This window comes from Lontra canadensis, unplaced genomic scaffold (assembly GCF_010015895.1).
Source record: "Lontra canadensis isolate GAN:19392208 unplaced genomic scaffold, GSC_riverotter_1.0 scaffold16, whole genome shotgun sequence".
NCBI lineage: Eukaryota > Metazoa > Chordata > Mammalia > Carnivora > Mustelidae > Lontra > Lontra canadensis.
The window spans coordinates 19,688,757-19,708,019 of NW_022631010.1; the positions used below are offsets into that span (position 1 = coordinate 19,688,757).

General features: G+C 40.1%; 1 protein-coding gene across 4 annotated transcripts in view; it reads right to left on the bottom strand.

Annotated features, from left to right (window-relative positions):
• Positions 1–19,263, bottom strand: part of SNX5 (sorting nexin 5) — a 27,911-nt gene continuing 8,648 nt past the window's right edge. For 3 of the 4 annotated variants that reach the window (XM_032859233.1, XM_032859234.1, XM_032859236.1), the window contains 12 exons: positions 15,370–15,474; positions 13,340–13,450; positions 12,202–12,323; positions 10,773–10,896; positions 9,084–9,179; positions 7,646–7,751; positions 7,485–7,560; positions 6,468–6,507; positions 6,291–6,377; positions 4,558–4,717; positions 1,530–1,615; positions 1–364 (listed from right to left, as the gene is read on the bottom strand). In XM_032859233.1, the coding sequence (XP_032715124.1) occupies positions 314–364; positions 1,530–1,615; positions 4,558–4,717; positions 6,291–6,377; positions 6,468–6,507; positions 7,485–7,560; positions 7,646–7,751; positions 9,084–9,179; positions 10,773–10,896; positions 12,202–12,323; positions 13,340–13,450; positions 15,370–15,474 (1,164 nt within the window). In that variant the 3' untranslated portion in view covers positions 1–313. Of the gene's footprint in view, positions 365–1,529; positions 1,616–2,104; positions 2,812–4,557; positions 4,718–6,290; positions 6,378–6,467; positions 6,508–7,484; positions 7,561–7,645; positions 7,752–9,083; positions 9,180–10,772; positions 10,897–12,201; positions 12,324–13,339; positions 13,451–15,369; positions 15,475–19,263 lie in introns of those variants that run through there. The other variant, XM_032859235.1, reaches the window with a different exon arrangement.

The window sequence follows — 19,263 nt, forward strand, 5'->3', positions numbered from 1 at the left end:
TTGGTTCCAGAAGGCACGTTTCCTGCACTCTTTAATAACTAAAGACAAATTACAGGAATACCCAGTATGTAGATTCTGACCATTCTGAGGTATTAAATGCATAAGGAAAAAGATTAGTTATGTCCAAGTAGCATGCAATAGAAATATTTTTAAACCAACATGGTTAAGTGTTAAGATTTTTAGAAATCAAAATATTTATTCACATAATTTTAAACTGAAGTCAAAGGTAATAAATCTTCTGTGGTAATGATTTAAGTGCAAGTGATGCTGGCTTTCTTTCACATTCGCCTCCTTCATTCAGAGAAAAGGCAGATCAGTTGTTCTTGAACAAGTCAATGCAGCTCTGTAGGAGGGAGACATTGTTCTGGAAGACAAAAGTTAAAGTAGACCAATGCATCTCTCTAGAGTCCAGACCTCCTACTTATCTGTAAGAATTTGACTCAAACCCACCAACTTAAGCTTTTCATAAGAGATTTAAAGCCAACCAAACTGGGTTAACCTTTTTCTTCATTAAATCACAACTGCACCTCACGCTACAACATGCACTCCAATTTCATGTTGGTGAGTTCCTCACCCTCTGAGGGTCTGGGACTACCACCCTGGAGAGGCTCACAGCTGCCACCCCAGGTCTGCTCTCAATTCAATCCTGCCAATTTTGCTGTGATGTAAACTAAACACTACAGAAGAGTTGTTCTTTAAACTGAAGGCCTTGGAAAGACCAGATAAAAAGGTGCTAAAAATTAATTATGAGTGAGATTATAAATGATGAATATTCATAAAGGTCTAGCACAAATTGCTTTACAAAGTTCTCACTTAAAAGGAACTGAGAAAACTCCGAACACCCAGAACACCATGGGTATGATTTACATAGGCAGGACACTCTAAAACCCCAATTTAAAAGGTCATGCACAGCAAGACTTGAACTTAATCAAAAAGTAAATAAATGGTATAGTCAAAGAAACTCAAAATACACACATATGTTCAAAGTCTTCCTGCTTAACCAGTGCTGACTGGCCAGTGGCAGTTCCCTCCTACTGTGGCTCCCTGCTGATCCTGTAGCCCTGGGCCAGACAGCACTCCCAGGACTCACAGGCAGCTGTACCCAGGAGCTGTGTGAAAAGCCACGCCCAGAAACTGAGCCAACTGCTCCGGGAAACACTTTAAAGGCTCCTTAAGGAGATTCTAATGCATACCCAACACTGAGAACCATTTTTCTCCACCTGTTCCATACCAAATTAAGCTACAAACCTTAAATATACCAGGAAGTTCTTCCTTTCTAAACAAAAAAAAAATTAAATATCCTAAAACACTAATATGCTCTTCTCAAAAACACTATTTCATCATATGTTACAGAATTTTGGTTTGCGGAAGAAAAAATAATCCAACAAGTAACTCCCACCTATATCACAGGAGATTAATACCTCAAAGCAAACCTCATCTGCCAATGATACTGGGATGGTGAGCTGGGACAGTAACTGGGGTGGGGGGTGGCCTAAAAAGCTGGCTTGATTTAAAGGAAAAACACTTACCCTGGCATGCTTTATTTCCAGTTCAGACATTTCAATTAAATTCTTTCTAAATGCTGCCACTCTCTTTCGTTTGAAATTGACTAGTTCTATAAAAGAAAAGTTACCAACAAAAGCTGAACAATTTTAATCTTTAATTTCCAAACATCATTCTTACATATAATCTCCAACACTTTGATACAAACATTTTCTCCTATTTTTTATTATCTCTGCAAACTGGGACACATACCTGACATTTTATGGACAATATAGTGATGTGCCTGCCTTGTCTTTATGTATTTAAAGTTTTATTTATTTGAATGAGAGTGAGAGAGAACATGAGCAGAGAGGGAGTTAGAGGGAGAAGCAGACTCCTCTGCTGAGCAGGGATCATGACCTGAGCTGAAGGCAGATGCTTTACTAACTGAGCTATCCAGGCACCCGCCTTTGTTTTTTAAAATTTTATTTTTAAGTCCTATCTACACCCAACGTAGGGCTTGAACTTATAACCCTGAGATCAAGTCTCATGCTCTTACCTACTGAGCCAGCCAGGCGCCCCTGTCATTCATTGCCTTTAAAATGAACACTGCACCCAATTACTGAGCATCAAAATTGAGAGAATACCACGGACTACTTAGAGAATCTACGAAATGAGCAGTCTTGCCCTAAACCTCTAGCTACCAGTACTTATGGAAAGAAGGCTGGGGAGGTGGTGAGCCACACATACATAACCTGCACCTACATCCATTTCTTTAAATTATTTTTAAACTTTGAAACTACTGCTTACGTATGTTCAGACAGCTTCTCTGTAGACAGATCTATACAATATGCCCTTTACATCTGTTGTTTCCTATCACCAAACACTATTCAGGATTAATGCCCCATTAAAAATTAGGGTAAGCCAGTAAGTACTTTCTCCCTTGGAGTCCTTCCATAAACCCAGTTCTGACCATCACTCCTTTGGTCAAAATCCTCTCCAGCTTCAGCTGGGGGTCCAGTCCTCAGGAACAAACTTACCCTCCTGCACCACGTCTAATGTAGCACTGGCCAAAAGAAAGATCAAGCAGCCAACATTAAAAAGTAAAAACTTGCAAAACAAATTATCATGATGGGTTAATTACCTTAGATATACTAAATAGGTCTTCGGGGAGGTCAAGATAAACTCACCTTTCCTCTAGGCCTGCACCCAGGACCAGGACTCAACGCTAACCTGTCTCATCTCCCGTTGATGCCTGTTCACACCACCTTCATTTGTACTATGCTCGTTCAACTGACTATCAGTTCAGTCATGAATTTCAGGAAGAACCTGGACCAGAGGCAGACAAGACCCATTCACTGCAGTATTCTACAAAATACTGTACTTTTAAATATAGTATAACCAGACTTACATTTTGAATAAAGAAGATAAAATCTAATACAGGAACAAACCTTAGGCAAGGACAGGCCTAAACTGGCACCACTATAAAGATTGTGATTTTTCTTTAATCTGCTCTGAAGCTATCAGAGCTAGTAAACTCTTGCCTATGTAATACCGTAAGATTTCAACCCAGTAGTTTAAGTTTGTTCTTTTCCTTATAAATTAGCTATTAAACAAAGGACAAGATTTTACTATGCTAGTAAGGAGGTTCCTTTGAAAAATAATCCAAAAGCCATGTGCACATATCTGCATGCCCTTTTCAAGATTTTTGTACAGAGGAGCTCTGACTTACAGTTAAGGAATTACAATACTGAAAACAATGAGCCAAGACAATGGAACTCTACTGCTCATTGCTGGTTATCAAGACATTATCAGATAATGTGGGGGGGGGGTGGAAATGTTCTCAGAAAACAAAGTCTTAAAATGAGACAGGGATTTCTCAAAGAAACCCAAGTTTGGGATGAATCAGGTACAGAGTATCACTACAATTACATTCACATTCAGGAAAATAACATTATTGGGTGCCTGGGTGGCTCAGTCAGTTAAGCATCTGGTTTCAGCTCAGGTCATGATCCCACAGTTCTGTATCAGGCTTCCTACTGCTCTGTGGGGAGCCTGCTTCTCCCTCTCCCTCAGCTGCTCTCCCTGCTTGTGCTCACTCACATGTTCTGTCAAATAAATAAAATCTTAAAAAAAAAAATGACTCTAATAATGACAAGGAAGGAAATGTGGAAAAGGGAAGGCTTGTGTTTAAAAGGTGATGATGCCAAGGGTGTAGGAAGAGAATGCTAGAACTGGGGGAGAGGAATCACTTTTGCAACCATCACAGTAAAGGCTGGCTCAGACAAGAATCAACACAGACTAAATTTAGGGAGAAAGTATGATGAAGAGCAGGCTATCTGCAAGGTCTTAAATTGTCTCCCCACACACTGCTGATTAGCAGCACAGGGAAAAAATTAACTATACAGTGAAGAAATTGGGCAACACCTTGAGTGGATAACCAAAATTAACACCACAAATGAGCGGAAAATGGAATATAAAGTGCCCTCAGATGAGACACTTGAAAGACACATAACTCAGTATTCTGCTGGAAATGCACAAACAGAACCTATTCATGACAGAACAGGCATTCCAAAAATGAGGAACACTATTCACTATTTACAGAGCCTGTGGTCCCCCAAAAGGCAAATGTCGTTTTAAAAAAAGGCAGGGGCAGGGGTCCCTTCTAAATTAAAGGAGACATAAGAGCTATGGTAGCCTAACGGCAACCATAGACAGGAAGACGTTGTTGGGACAAACAACAAACTGAGAATATAGACAACAGGCTGGAGTGTATTATATCTAAGCTTCCCAAAGTCAGTAAGTATACTATAGGGATGTAAGAGAAATACACAACAAAAGCTTTTTTTAGGGATAAAAGGACAACAGATACAACTTAATCTCAAATGAAAAAACAAAAAAAACCCACCCCGTGTGCATGTGCAAGTGAGGAAGCAGAAGAGGCAAACTGGACAACTAGGGGACTCCCGGGAAAGAATGCGTGGGTGTTCTCTGCATTATCTGTGCAACTTTTCTCTATAAGTTTGAAATTACTTCCAAATAAAAAGCAAGAAGTAAAGAGTAGCCCTGTTCAACCTTCTTTTGCAGATTCAGAAAGCTGTTCAAATTTCTGGCAGCATTCCTGCTGGTGTGCCTCAGCCATCTTGACATCTCTGCTTTTCAACCGGGCCTTATCCAAGGCTTTGTTTGAGTTCTCATAGTCAGTGAGGGCTTTGGTACGTCTGTATAAGAGATCCTGAGAAAAAAATTAACAGACAGGACATGGTAGTTAAACTTATCCTGAAAGATTGCTAGAGACCAAAACGGGAAAACTAAGTATCTAAACTACTCTAAAACTAAAAAATAAAAAAAAAGTGGTGGTGGTGGTGGAGGGGGACAATGCAAGGCCCGAAATGTCAAAAGGCAACAATCTAGTCCACTTCTACCTCCTCCTTCTATTACGTTTTTTTTTTTAATCTCAAGATTAGCCTGGGGGCAATACTTCTTGCAGCACTGTTGAGAGCTTTTTGAAATTCTTTATATGGATTAAAAACACCCCCCACAAAACAAAACAAAACAAAAAACCCCAACAGTGAAAACTAAAAATCATTTCCATGATTCAATCATGGAAAGCAGTTTCAGAAAATTAACCACCTTCTACCAGAATAGAAAGCACTGCTGGGCGTGTCAAGTGATGCTACTAAAACAGTGAGGCAGCAGAAGAAAGTTGTTCTAACCTCTCCCTACCACAAGCCCTGCCTCAAGTCCACCAGAGGCTCTCATCTGAAACCAAGACTATTTGCAATCTCTAGGCAAGTACGAGTTACCTCCTTATTTAAAATAGAACAGGTATGGGAGGTTCAACATACATGTGTTTTAAAAACCTGGCTTTATCATCATTTCAAGTCCATTCAAATAGGAAATAAGAAATATAGTCTAATGTAAAAAAAAAATAAATATAGTCTAATGTATATAAAAATATAAAACTAAGGAAATATGTCAAAAGACAGATTAACTAAATATGAAACTATTGAGTAAAATAATGAATTTCTACTTTCTAATGACATTCACAGCAGTGTTATGCCCAGTGAATGCATGTTTCATTCCCAAAGGTCATTTGCTTACCACTTAGTCTTGTTTTTGATAAGTAATGGTTGGTTTAGAGACTCAAAACTGCAATTCAATAAAAACTCACAAAATCCCCAAACCTTTTCTCCCTCAGAAACAGTTGTGTTCAGTTTTACCACATCCAATAGCCTATAATCCCCCAAATTTCTATCTGTTCACTTGGCACCACCCCTACTGCTCCTGATACAAAGTAAGGATACAATGCCACAAAAAGGTATGTTACTGCAGAAAAATTTCAATCTAAAATGGAACCAGAAGCTATGAAGTGGAGAATCTCACATGTGCCCTCAAAAGAATGGAACCTACGAAATAAGAGACTGATTTCAAATGCCCAATTTACAGAAGACCACAAGATACTGGTCTCCTGACTTACCAACTCACTTCTTGGCAGAAATATCCTCAAGCCAAATGAACTTACTGTTTGGATGTCCCTCTCTTCACACTCCTACTAAATACAAGCCCAGCCCAAAGCCTTAATGTACTTGCCTGTAGCTTGCTATAGCATCTGTTTCCTGAACTCCAATTCCCAGATCAGCTCAATTTCTGGCAAACTTATCTCAGTTTGCTTAATTTATTATTTATACAAACAGTCCTGAAAAATTCCCATCTTCTTTCATTTTCAACAACAAAATACATCTCTAACATGAAACCTCTTCTGGGTAATGCAACGTGGTCTTGTATTATAACAACTGCTGCCTTACCTTAGCAGCCTCTATGTTGAGCATGTAGTATCGGAGAAGCTCTGTCAGCTTTAAGTCTTCATCGGAGGAGACTCGACTTTCTACTTTCTAATGAAAAAAGTAAAGGTCACCATCATCGAAGCAGAAATCTACAGATTATAAAATATGTATTATGAAGACCAACATAGAAATCCTTACCCTAAGTTTTTCAAATAGCTCAGCAACCTTCAATAGGTACCTGAAAAAATATACATGATTTTGGCTTACAGTCTTAAATCATGTATGAAATAGGACCTTATCAGTAAGACATGAATGAGTAAATGCAGGAATCTGAGCCACTGGTGCTTTAGAATAATTTATCAAAGTAGTACTTTCATCACCAACTGGCCCAATCTAGCAGAGAAGATGGTTACAGAACTAAGCACATCTACAGTGCACACTTGTGGCTATCAACCTCTCAGTGCCCCACAGCCACCCTGCCATGCAGAAACTGTATTCCAAGATAGTCTTTAATCAATATCAAAGCTGTGTTAACCAAGGGCAGGTTCTAATGAGCTGTCACCATGGGTATCCCAAAGACAGAAATATGTTATTTAAATAAATACAATTTTTAAAAAGCTACAGTTTCATTTGGGTTTTGACAGTAGCTGGACTTCCACCTTCAAATCAGAAATACCACCACCCGTTATACCAAGCAAGCCCTAGGTGTTAAGTAGAATGCAGCCTCACACCAGAAAAGCCCAGGATGAAGAAACTGAAAAATTCATATAAAAATCTCAAAACCAGACTGGGGTCACTGTATTCGCCTTAAGACCACCTTAACCAAAACAAATTTCTTAAGTCCAGGGCACTTATAAGTCTTAAGTCTGTCCAGGTAAAACACCATTTGCCAGAGAATGTATAAGGCAAACTTGGTTCAGACACAAACCCAGAATTAAATCAATATAAAAAGGAGACAGTTTGACAAAAATAAAATCTTTGACAAGAGCTACCGTGTTTGTTATAGAAGTGCCCACTGAGTACCCTACAAACATCTTAAATGTGTCTATGTTCACAGGGTGTGTAAAGATTTGAGTCTTTTAGAGACCATACTATCCTCTACTCTTGATGAGCTGGTACTCAAAAGCAGAAGTGAAACCATACAGTCATTCTTCATTATACCACTCACGAGTTGTCAACTGGGAGTAGGTAAAATGCTTTTCCAACAAAACTTACTTTTTGATGACCGTGGGCTCTTCTAAAGCCAGGCTATGCAGGCAGGCTGCAGTGTGGATATAGTCATCTGCAACATCTGCAAAAACAAGGACAGCCCTTTTTATATGAACAGAGCTAGTACATCAGCAAAGCTAAGTGTCTAGTGGGTAAATGGTATTTACTTTTATGAGATCGGGTCATTTTGTCAGCTTTTGCACACGAATCCTTGATCCTATTATAATAGTTAATGAGGAAATTCTTCTCTTGCTCAAAGAAGTCATCTACCTCCTAAAGGGGAAAAAAGAAATTTAAGAAGCAAAACTCTGAAAAATATGAATGTATTTTTCATAAGAAGAAACATTAAAGAAATAAGCTCAAGCATAAGAACTTTAACCTCCATGGACCAGAAAAACCCAAACTAACAAGACAGCATTTCATACCCAAGATTAGCAAAACTCAAGTGCTAGCAGGAAATATCAACAGAAAAAACCACTTTCAAGAGCCATTCAACAACGCCCAGGAAAACTGTGGTATCCTCTCTAACATCCAACAATCCTGCAAGAGAAGTGGTTCTGCCTGGCAGGCTGAAACCCAGCAGTAGATACCCACATCTCTGTATGGGCGGGAGACGTGAGGGGGTGTGTATTCGGTGGGCACCAATCAGGGATGCCAAACATTCCATGTTATATGGGAACAGGATAGCCTCATACACCTAAAAATGCACCAAGGAGAATTTCCTAGTTTCCAAATTCCTGACAATGCCCTCTACTCAGCACCTATAACCTGGGCTCACTGCTCAGGCCCTTAATAAGTGGCAATGTTGGACACAAGATGGTAACTCAGTTAAAAAGTGGAAGGGGCTGAGAAGAGCTAAATATCAATTTAGTCTTTTAAGACCGCTTTGTCCAACAGAAATATGTGAATGACATACGCTATTTTAAAACTTTCTAGTAGCCACATTATAAAAATAAGTAACAAAAAAACAGGTGAAACTACCTTTAATACTTTATAGTCTTTTCTTCACATCAGATCCTTGAAATCTGACATACGAATAAAATTAAAAATTTGGTGCGGCTGGGACTACCAAAGTGGACAGTGTAGTTCTGCAGAATGTCATGAAATACTATAATCTTGTAGCTTATTTTCTTTTTAAAAAATAATAATTGGTGGCTCAGTGGGTTGAAGCCTCTGCCTTCGGCTCAGGTCATGGTCCTGGGGTCCTAGGATCGAGTCCCACATCGGACTCTCTGCTCAGCAGGGAGCCTGTTTCTCTGTCTCTCTCTGCCTGCCTCTCTGCCTACTTGTGATCTGTCTGTCAAATAAATAAATAAAATCTTTAAGAAAAAAAAAAAAATAATAATAATTGGGTAACTGCTCTCTATATAGAAAAGGAGAAAATGAATTAAATGAGACTGTTCTTATCCTCTCACTTAAGAGAACACGGTATTTTAGAAATATAAGTGAAAATTCAGTAAGTAGATAAAAATACCCAAGATTTTAAAATTACTTACATTTCTGTGAAGTTAATACATTTGTTTCACAAATATCTCTTGTGAAGAAATAAAAAGTCAGCTATTCACATGAAGTCAAGAATTTTCTGCAACAGCTAAAAGCCCTTACCTTAACTCCAGAAAAAAGGACCTCATCAGCACTTTTCACCACACTTTTGAAAAAGCCACCAAACACCTCTTTGGTATTTTTCCGCCGAACACTTAGCTTGGGAAAAAAAAAGAAGAGAAAGAAGAAAAAGAAGAAAATCATGTAATAGTTTATGGTATACATGTTTTTCTAAGTACTTTTGGCTTTAAATATCTTCCAAGTGATACTGTGTCCTAGTATAGGAACACACATAAAATATCTTTCATTCCATCTTAGCCACCAGGTCTAAGTAGAAATAAATAGCAAAATTTAAACGCTGGTCATAGTTCTAAAAGTATAACCCAAGATATTCTGGAAAAATACGTGGCACTAAGTCTCACTGGCTTTTATTTTATGTTGTACTTATTTATTTAAAGAAGGTTTTACACCCAACATGGGGCCTGAACTCATGGACCCAAGATCAAGAGTTGCATGCTCTTCCTACTGACCCAGCCAGGCATGAGATAGTGGCCTTTAAAAAATCTTTCCTTGAATTATTGTAATGTCCTATGCTGTTGACTGAACTTTACTGGTTTGAAGATGCTGAGGAAATTTTAAGTAAGGCCTGCCTCACACATATCAAGAAGTAATTAAAAAAAAAACCAACAACAACAACAACAAAAAACTAAAGGGGGGAGAAAAAAAAAGGGCAACAGGAGCTCCTGGATGGCAGAGATGGTTAAGTGTCTGCCTTCAGCTAAGGTCATCATCTCCAGATCCTGGGATGGAGCCTCAGGTCCAACACCCAGCTCAGCAGAGAGTCTGCTTCTCCCCCTCCCTCTCCCCCAGCTTTTGTGTGCACACACCCGCTCTCAAATAAAAATCTTTCAGAAAGGGGGGAGAGGTGCAAAACATACAATTCCTTCCAACAAACAGGTAACCAAAAGCAAATGTGAACTGAAAATTCCTCTCAATCCCAAAATTGGGGTGCCTGTGTGGCTCAGTAAGTTGGGTATCTGACTTCCCACATCAGGCTCCCTGCACAGTGAGCAGTCTGTTTCTCCCTCTCCCTCTGCCCCCCGCAGCTGCTTATTCTCTCTCAAATAAATAAAACCTTTCAAAACAAGTAACAATCCCAAAATTAACGGAGGGCAAAAACCAGTCCTTCATTAAAAGGGGCAAAAAGTAATCTTCAAGCAGCATTTTACAAAAGTATCTTGAAATGGGGAGGTGGGGACACTATCTAAAAAAGGATTTCACCGTGCCATTAAAAAATTCAGTACTTTTAAAAGTCAATTTTCCAGAAAAATTTATCAGGCCATCAAGTATATTTCTATTTATTTTTTTAAAGCAATCTCTATACCCAGTGTGGGGCTCAAACTCATGACCCCAAGGATCAAGAGGTGCATGCTCTTCTGATAGGCAGCATGGTGCCCCTCAAACATATAAAAAACAAAACAAAACAAAAAAAACAACAGTCAAGTGGGGGTGCCTGGGTGGCTCAGTCAGTTAAGCATCCACATCCAACTCTTGATTTCAGCTCACTCAGGTCATGATCTCAGGGCTGACGGAACAAGCGCCACATCGGGGCACTGTGCTGGGTCTAAAGCCTGTTCTGGATTTTCTCACTCTCCCTCTTCTCCCTTTCCTAAGGGGCTAGGAGAGAGAAGAGAGAAGAATTGTCATGTGCATTTTCAATGGATCATGGAAATGGGAACAAAAATGCCTTACATCCTGATCATATTCCAGGAACACATGGAAGTTGCGATCCTTACTGAGAACAGGGTGAGAAGAGAGCCGCTGTAGAAAAACTTCATGGGAGGATACAGTCTTCTTAAAGACCGCGAGATACTCACTGGAAGAGAAACACACAAGGCATTAAGCTGGGACCACTTGACTAAATAACCAGTATTGGTCCCAGTTATCACCACTGTTCTGCTCATACCACTTAAGGAAAACACTCAAACTAGACCAAAACATTCTGATACAACCTTTTATCTAGTTAATAATTAGGCATTTGCCATTTGGGAACCTGTGGGGGAAAAAAAGGGAAGGAGAAAGTAATACTACAACGGGAGCTGAGAGAGCAAGCCTACAAAGCCCCAATCCACATGCAATGGCTGCTAGTATTTAGCAGCCACAGAACACTGGCTTCCGTCAATCAAAACGCCTTAAGTCCTGCAGCCACATACAGAGCACTCAAGTCTAATAAGGCTTGGAATTATCACACATTATAAAGTCATCTCAACCTAGGCATTACAGATCACTCTCAACTTCTTAGTGGTAGGACTTTAGTCTATTGTGCTCAGTACCTTATCCTCAGAACAGGCCATGACAGGTACTCCAGCATGTGTGGAATGACTTAGTACCTGGAGCCAAGTGAACACCAGCCCCAGAGACTATGGACACTGGGCAGAGCATGGAGGACAACCGCTGAAATGGGCACCACAATGATAGTGTGAGCGGGGAGAGAGGGTCAAGAGAAAGAAGTGCAAGGATAATCTCATAATTAACTTTAATATAAATCCCCAACTGTGATACATTTTTGTTTGAAATACTTATAATCAAGTTAAAAGATGCTTCCTATGAACCTAGGACTTCTTTCAAACCATCGATGTGATTGTTATTCAGAGTGCTCCTCGTAACCACATCATCGCAATCTAGTTTCAGCTATACCTCTAGTCACCGAACTTCGCCGGCGGAGTTATCTATACAGACAAAGGCTTTCTTCTTCACTATGCCAGACCAGCATTCCGTAACAAGCAGTCCACCTGGGGGAAAACAATCACTCTATCCAGTGTCCATAGGGAATCAACTGCAAAATGCAGTTCTACAAGACCACGCATTAGATAACTAACTCCATACTTAAAGAGAACTGCCAGCTTCTTCTGATTTCTATATACATCATCACTTTGGTTCTTTTCAAAAGAACAGAGTCCTGGGGGTGCCTGGGTGGCTCAGTGGGTTAAGCCTCTGCCTTCGGCTCAGGTCATGATCCCAGGGTCCTGGGATCCAGCCCCACATTGGGTTCTCTGCTCAGCGGGGAAACTCTTCCCCCCACTTCTGCCTACTTGTGATCTCTGTCAAATAAATAAATAAAATAAAATACAAACAAACAAACAAAAAAAACCCCAGGGTCCTATCAAGAAAACCCACTTACGCTTCCAGCTCTTGCTTCATCTTAGCAAATTCTTCTTTGGTCATAGACCCTTCACCCTCTCCCAATTTCTGCATCTTTTCTCGAGGGCCATCAAAGTCAGGCTTCGTAGGAGCAGGTGGAATCTGTAGGAAAGGCAGGTTAACTCGCGAGCACTCTTGTCCTGGCAGTGATAGTCTACTCAGTGTCTATGCACAAAGAGGCAACCAGCCCAGTGGGGCTATCTAACAGGTCAGCCTGTTCTTCTCTTAACCTTATTCCTCTTGGCCATATAAAAGAAGTCTCCTCCCCACAACTGGACACTCAGACTGTCATTTTTTCAGGTTACCCATTACGGATGATTTATAGGGGATAATAGTGTTTAGCCTGCTTCAATGTCCGTTTAAAATGTATATATTACAATCAGTGCTAAAATGAAGTCAATGAAGCACCATCAAGATTAGGCTCTAGGGGCGCCTGGGTGGCTCAGTGGGTTAAAACCTCTGCCTTTGGCTCAGATCATGATCCCAGGGTCCTGGGATTGAGCCCCGCATCGGGGTTTCTGTTCAGCAAGGAGCCTGCATTCCCCCCCACCCCGAACCACCTGCCTCTCTGCCTACTTGTGATCTCTGTCAAATAAATAAAATCTTAAAAAAAAAACCTTTAAAAAAATTTGGCTCTAGACATTAAAGGCAATTTTTAATTCCAGAGGATAATAAAAAGATTCCAATTTTAGGTGAACAGAATATTCTCAGACACAAGCTTCAATACTACTTTTATTAGCAAAAGACAACTGCTTCTCCTACTTCTTGAGTGGACAACAACACTTTTTAGAAATCTACTATATATCATCACCACTACTGAGGTTCTCCTAGAAATCAATTCTACCTGATGCCCAAAAGTACTAGAGAAAATACCAAACCCGAAAGGTAGAGAAGATTCAAGCCATGAATCTATTATACAAGTCTTAAGTTTATACAAGTCTATTATACAAGTCTTAAGTTTAGCCATTACCAATAGCACATGCTCTACTTGATAGATGATATCAGAGTTTTCACAACCCATTATAAAAAAATGGGTAAAAAGTCTCTAAGCAAAACAAATACGAAAAAGTAGAAGAAACTGGCTTCATAAATTATCTGATTTTCCAAAATGCACTTACAATAAGCCCAGCATAGTCTGCAGTTTCAGTAAGAGTGTCATGTAGCCACACAAAGTCTTCATGTTGCCTTGTAACAGAGAACTCTGGATTCTGAAACGTGGACAGCGTGGTCTGTGAAAAACAGTTAAGAAGTTAAATGGTAACCACCACTTTTTGATAAAGTGTTTCGGGTTTCCTGGGCTGGTGCTATGGGAAAATTCTGCATGAAAAACATCTCAGTGAAACCCAGTCAAGAACAAAAGCAGCAACACTGAGAACAAAAGCAGCAACATGTGATCTCCTTACTATAATAAAAGTCACCCCTGAAGGGGCACCTGGGGGGGCTCAGTGGGTTAAAGCCTCTGCCTTCGGCTCAGGTCATGATCTCAGAATCCTGGGATCAAGCCCCACTTTGGGCTCTCTGCTCAGCGAGGAGCCTGCATCCCCCCCTCCCCCGCCCGCCTCTCTGCCTACTTCTGATCTCTTTCTGTCAAATAAAGTCACCCCTGAAGATTCAACATGTTCTTTAAGGAATTCTTTTCACAAACTCTACCTCTCGGGTCAAGTCAGGCAGATAGAATCACATAGTTGTCACACTGCCTCCTGAGTGAGGTATGCTAATCAAGCCACCAAGGTATTAAGAGAAATCCACATGGGGAAGGACCGTACACATAGCATGTCTCTATGCTGGAGATGTGCTATAACCCAAAAGCTTTGTATAGCATCTTCAGTCGTGAATTCATAGTGCCCAATGATGGCACTGCTTTGCACTATACAGCTATTTTTTTTTAAGTTTAGAAATTACCAATTTTTCAGTAATAGTTGAGTCACTGGTTTTCTCAACAACTGTTCAAAATGTTAATAAAAGTTTTGTAGCATGGTAGCAAAGGGGGGGGCAGTTTGCCCAATTCATATTGTGCCTTAGGTATTTATTTTACTTAAACCTGTGGCAGTTTCCTCGCCTGTGATAATACAATAATACCTTAAGGTTATTATAAAGAGAAAATTAAATACATGTAAACTCTTTACAACAATGCCTGGCATAAGACAAGCAAGCATTCAGTGCATTTTAACTAGTATGGAAGGAGAACGCACACTGAAAATGTTCCTGAAAGGATGGATTCTGAAACATTGTATTTACCCTCCACATTTCTTAGACTGGCATATTGCCTCTGTCAAATTAAAAATCTGTATACAAGGCGCTTGGATAGCTCAGATTGACTCTTGATTGTCAGCTCAGATCGACTCTTGATTGTCAGCTCAGATCATGTTCTCAGGATTGGAGATAGAGCCCTGCATTGGGCTTCAGGCTCCATGGGGAGTCTGCTACGAATTATCTTTCCCTCTCTCTCTGCCCCCCCCACCCCCCCGCCGCATTGTGCTCTTTCTCTAAAATAAAATCTTTTTAAAAAACTGGATGAGGAGGGGCACTTGGGTGGCTCAATGGGTTAAGCCTCTGCCTTCCGCTCAGGTCATGAGCTCAGGGTCCTGGAATCAAGTCCTGCACCAGGCTCTCTGCTTTGCAGGGGGCCTCTTCCCTGCCCCCTGCCTGCCTCTATGCTTACTTGTAATCTCTGTCAAATAAATAAAGAAAATCTTTTTAAAAATAAATAAATAAATAAATAACTGGATGAGGAAAAAAGTGTTCTGAATCACAGCAAACAGAAGAGGCAAAGACCAATAACTTATTAAATAACAGAAAAAGCAAGCACTTCTCCCTCATGCAAAGAAAAACAAAGGGGGAAGATCTACGCTGTGCAGGTAGTGGCTCCACACATCACTGCCTGGTCTGCTTCCTCATGAAGCAGGTACAAGCCACCCAACATCAGCAGTACCCACAGCACTGGGGCTCCCCCACAGTGGAAAATGCTGAAGCGAGAGCACTTATCTGATGCTCACTACAAGCAAGATGAGGTATGTTCTCCCTCAGCAGTAGTGTTACATGGCAAACAGCAAATCATTTCAGTTGAGGACATCTCTTCTTGCCCACTGTGAATCACAAAGCTACAACACAGCATTGCTTTGATCACTAAAGTCACTTGGTCACTTACCTTGGTGTGCACGGTAAATTTGACCTTCTCTCTCTCACTGAGTGCATCAGGTATGTCAATTTGAAGCGAGGGATCAACATTCAGGTCCACAGATACAGATCTCAGCTGAAAGACAGTTTTTGGCTATTATTCTCAACTTCACTGTAGTGTTAAAAGTATCCCTCCAAAAATGAAAGCTAGGAATTAAAAAGCATTCTATACAAGATCATTTATAACAATAGCTCTTATATTTATTTAGATAGCTCTTATATTTATTTGAAATTGTAGGGAAATCTGCTCTTTAAATGAATGGGTAGGTTGAAAATATTCCTGTATTTCTGGATAAAGGAACGAGATGATCTTATGTTTATGTGAAAAATACACTTAACCAAATACTTTAACTAAAGTGGCTTGGAACTAGACAGAATAAATAAATGCCCCAACTACAAAGAACATTCAAGAGGCATTACCAGATAGTACACAGAACTGAACTAACTTAGAAACTAAAAAAACGGGCGCCTGGGTGGCTCAGTTGGTTAAAGCCTCTGCCTTCGGCTCAGGTCATGGTCCCAGGGTCCTGGGATCGAGCCTCCATCGGGCTCTCTGCTCTGCGGAGAGTCTGCTTCCTCCTCTCTCTGCCTGCTTGTGATCTCTCTCTGTCAAATAAATAAACAAAATCTTAAAAAAAAAAAAAAAAAAAAGAAAAAAAAAAAACTAAAAAACCAAATACACAAAATGGTCATGTGGTATGGGATTCCTAAGTATAAAAGAAAAATTAGCTCAAGAGAACCAATTTATAGTCAGAGATTGTTTCAAAGAGATGAAAAATCTAGACACAAGATGTAGATTACAAAAACAAAGGACTCAATTAGGAAAATCGCATTTTTTTTTGAAGATTTTATTTATTTAGTTGACAGAGATCACAAGTAGGCAGAGAGGCAGGCAGAGGGAAGCATGCTTCCTGCTGCACAGAAAGCTCAATGCAGGGCTCGATCTGATGATCTGATCTGATCCTTACCGGAGCTGAAGGCAGAGGCTTTAACCCACTGAGCCACCCAGGCGCCCCAAAATACCACATTCTTAACACATGAGGACAAGTGTGAACACTGCCCCGGAAGCAAAGTAACGGATTTTGTTATCTAGAAATTCAGAGGAAAGGAATACCCAATTTCTTTTCCCAGTTTAAGAAGAATTTTGGAAGAACTAGACTGTTGGGGGGATGTGGTTAAAATAACTTTCCCACTAAATCTAAAACATGATAAATGTCCTAATTCTGAAAGCAGACAAGCTGAGGGTCAATCTGAAGATGTGATACAAACACAGCATGACAGTGTATGCAGAATAAGCAGCTCATCCCCCTCGCACCCAACTAGGAAACTAGTGCCAAAGCATCACACTCTAGATTACTGAACCCGGGGAATGCCAAGTGAAGACTGGCATTAAGAGGATAACAGAGCAGGGAATATGAAGTTACTCCCCTCTGAATTTCCCTTTGGAATTTTTCCCTTCAAAATTTGAAGTTTAACACCAAGTGAAGTTTAAATTCAGAAACTAGAAAATCTGGTTCAATCAGTTCTATAAAGATTAAATAAATTCACATACCAAAAATGATTATTTCTCTCCTATCTTAGAAGAGAACAGTACCCTCTTTTCCTTGTGAGCACTGCAAACTAAAAAATTTTAAGCTGCAAAAACCAGTCAGCCCTTGAACAATGGTTCTCCTCTAAGAAAAAGAAGCTTCAAATAATAAAGAATAAATAGTTCCTACTCAAAGGCTTCAGGTATTAATAAGAACACAGTATACTTAACAGTCCCTGACATCTCAACCTCAATATTTCTTCCAAATGGATTCTTGACTACACCTATGAAATATTTGCTTGTTTGGCTTATTTTTCACATGTCCATTTATGAGATCTCTGCAAACAAGAGATAAAGCTTCAAGGTCAGGAATACTTCCTTTTATCACAACTGTGACTCCAGCTGACATATTTCTGATAAAAGCTTCCTTCCTTCTGTTCATTTGTCACTGGACAAATAGTGTTGGAAAACACCTCAAAATACACACAAAATCTGATTGCAGAGAATACTGGCCATCCCACCTATCTTATGTTTATTTCTGGTAGTCCAGGAAATAAAGTAGGCCAGGTGTAAAAGAGGCAAGAGATACTACTGGAAAGACAGGGTAGCCCGTAGGACAGGTCTAAGGTACATTCAAACAGCTGCTCTTCCCTAAGATTCCAGCTCCCAAGAAGTCACAAATCCTGGTTCCTAGCCAGCTCTCAATTTCTGAACACCAAAGATTCCATTTTAGCCCACTATAAGTGAAGCAAACTCCATGAGCCTACAAACTCCACATGGACTACATTTTGAATTAAGATTGAAGGACCCAAAGGAAACATAATCTAGTAAATAGGGTTCATTTAAGCACCTCAGTCAAAACCACAATCAACTTTCCCAACTGCTTTTTGTTCCACGCAACAAATTATTCTGGTTTCCTCTCTTCCCATAGGTTCAACCATGCAGAGGTAAAACCCCAGACTACTTACTATATTACTACCTTCTTTTCTTGTCAGCACAGAAATCGCAAAAACCACCGGAGGCTTCAAAAGACTTTCCATCATAGGATACCAAGCATCCAAGGTTCTCCAACATATAATCATTTTTGCTGGCACACATCACCTTAGAATTTAAATAAAAACCCAACCAACTGACATGATAGTCTTATCCTCCAAAAAAAAAACCCCCAGATAACACAGTAAGTCTGAATTTGAGGCTTAAAGAATTGTTGTCTGAAAAAAAAAGATACTAGCAAAATTCCACACATTCAGGCCATCACCAACTCAAAGAGTCCTCATTCACAAGCTAAATGAACTTTCTTGTTCTGAAAAAGCATATAACCCTCCAGATAATGAAGCAGATACATCATCAAGGAGTAAAAAGTTGTGAAATGTTCAAAGATTCTAAGTCAGCACTGTATCCTGAGTCCGGAAGCACAAGTGTGATTAAAAGGTCAGCATTCCTCCTGCTTAGTCAACAAAAACACCCAACTGCCCCATGCCACAATGCTTGCTAAATAAATCACCAGGATGGAGAGTATAAGGAAGGATTGCACCCCTCCATAAACTTTCCCCCATTCACCCACCTTCATCCCCTTTCCTAAAGGAGTATTCAGAGTACTGCTTAGCACTGCAGGCCAACACTGTCAGTCTTTGACTTGGGCCACAGATGCCAAAATGCCTAGAAGGAGGGAGACTTCAGAACTATCTGACCTTAGGCATGTTAATTTTTCTGCTTCCCAGTTCCTTAGGTACCTCCTGAGAATCCAATTTAAAACATTACCTATTCTCAAACAATGTAATCTTTCTTTCGTAGATTTCCATAGAAACCACTGTATCACATACCCAAAGTTTCAGACCCAAAGTACTTCCCTACCAGATTAATTCTTACGAGGATTACAATAATCTTTAAAAAGGGGGGGAGGGGTAGGAAACAAGCACTGTTCCATTTAGAATGCAAATTTTTAACTGTTTAAAAAAAAAAAAAAAACCCTGAATGCTATGGGGCCTGGGTGGCTCAGTTGGTTAAGCATCTGCCTTCAGCTTGGGTCAGCTTGGGTCTGGTCCTGGGGTCCTGGGATAGAGCCCCATGCTCAGTAGGGAGACTGCTTCGCCCTCTCTCTGCTCCTTCCCCATGCTCATGCTCTCTCAAATAAAAATCCTTTTCAAAAAATCTGAATGCTTGCTAAAAGAAACTGAAAAAGGGAACAACTGATACAGAATCCCTGTGCACTTCCTTACCTGTTTATCACCTTTACAGCTGGGGCACCTGATACTACTACAGATCAATTCTGCAGAGCTCTGAGCTGTGAAGGACCAATTCTGATCCAAATCTTACTTATAACTCACCCTGGTACAG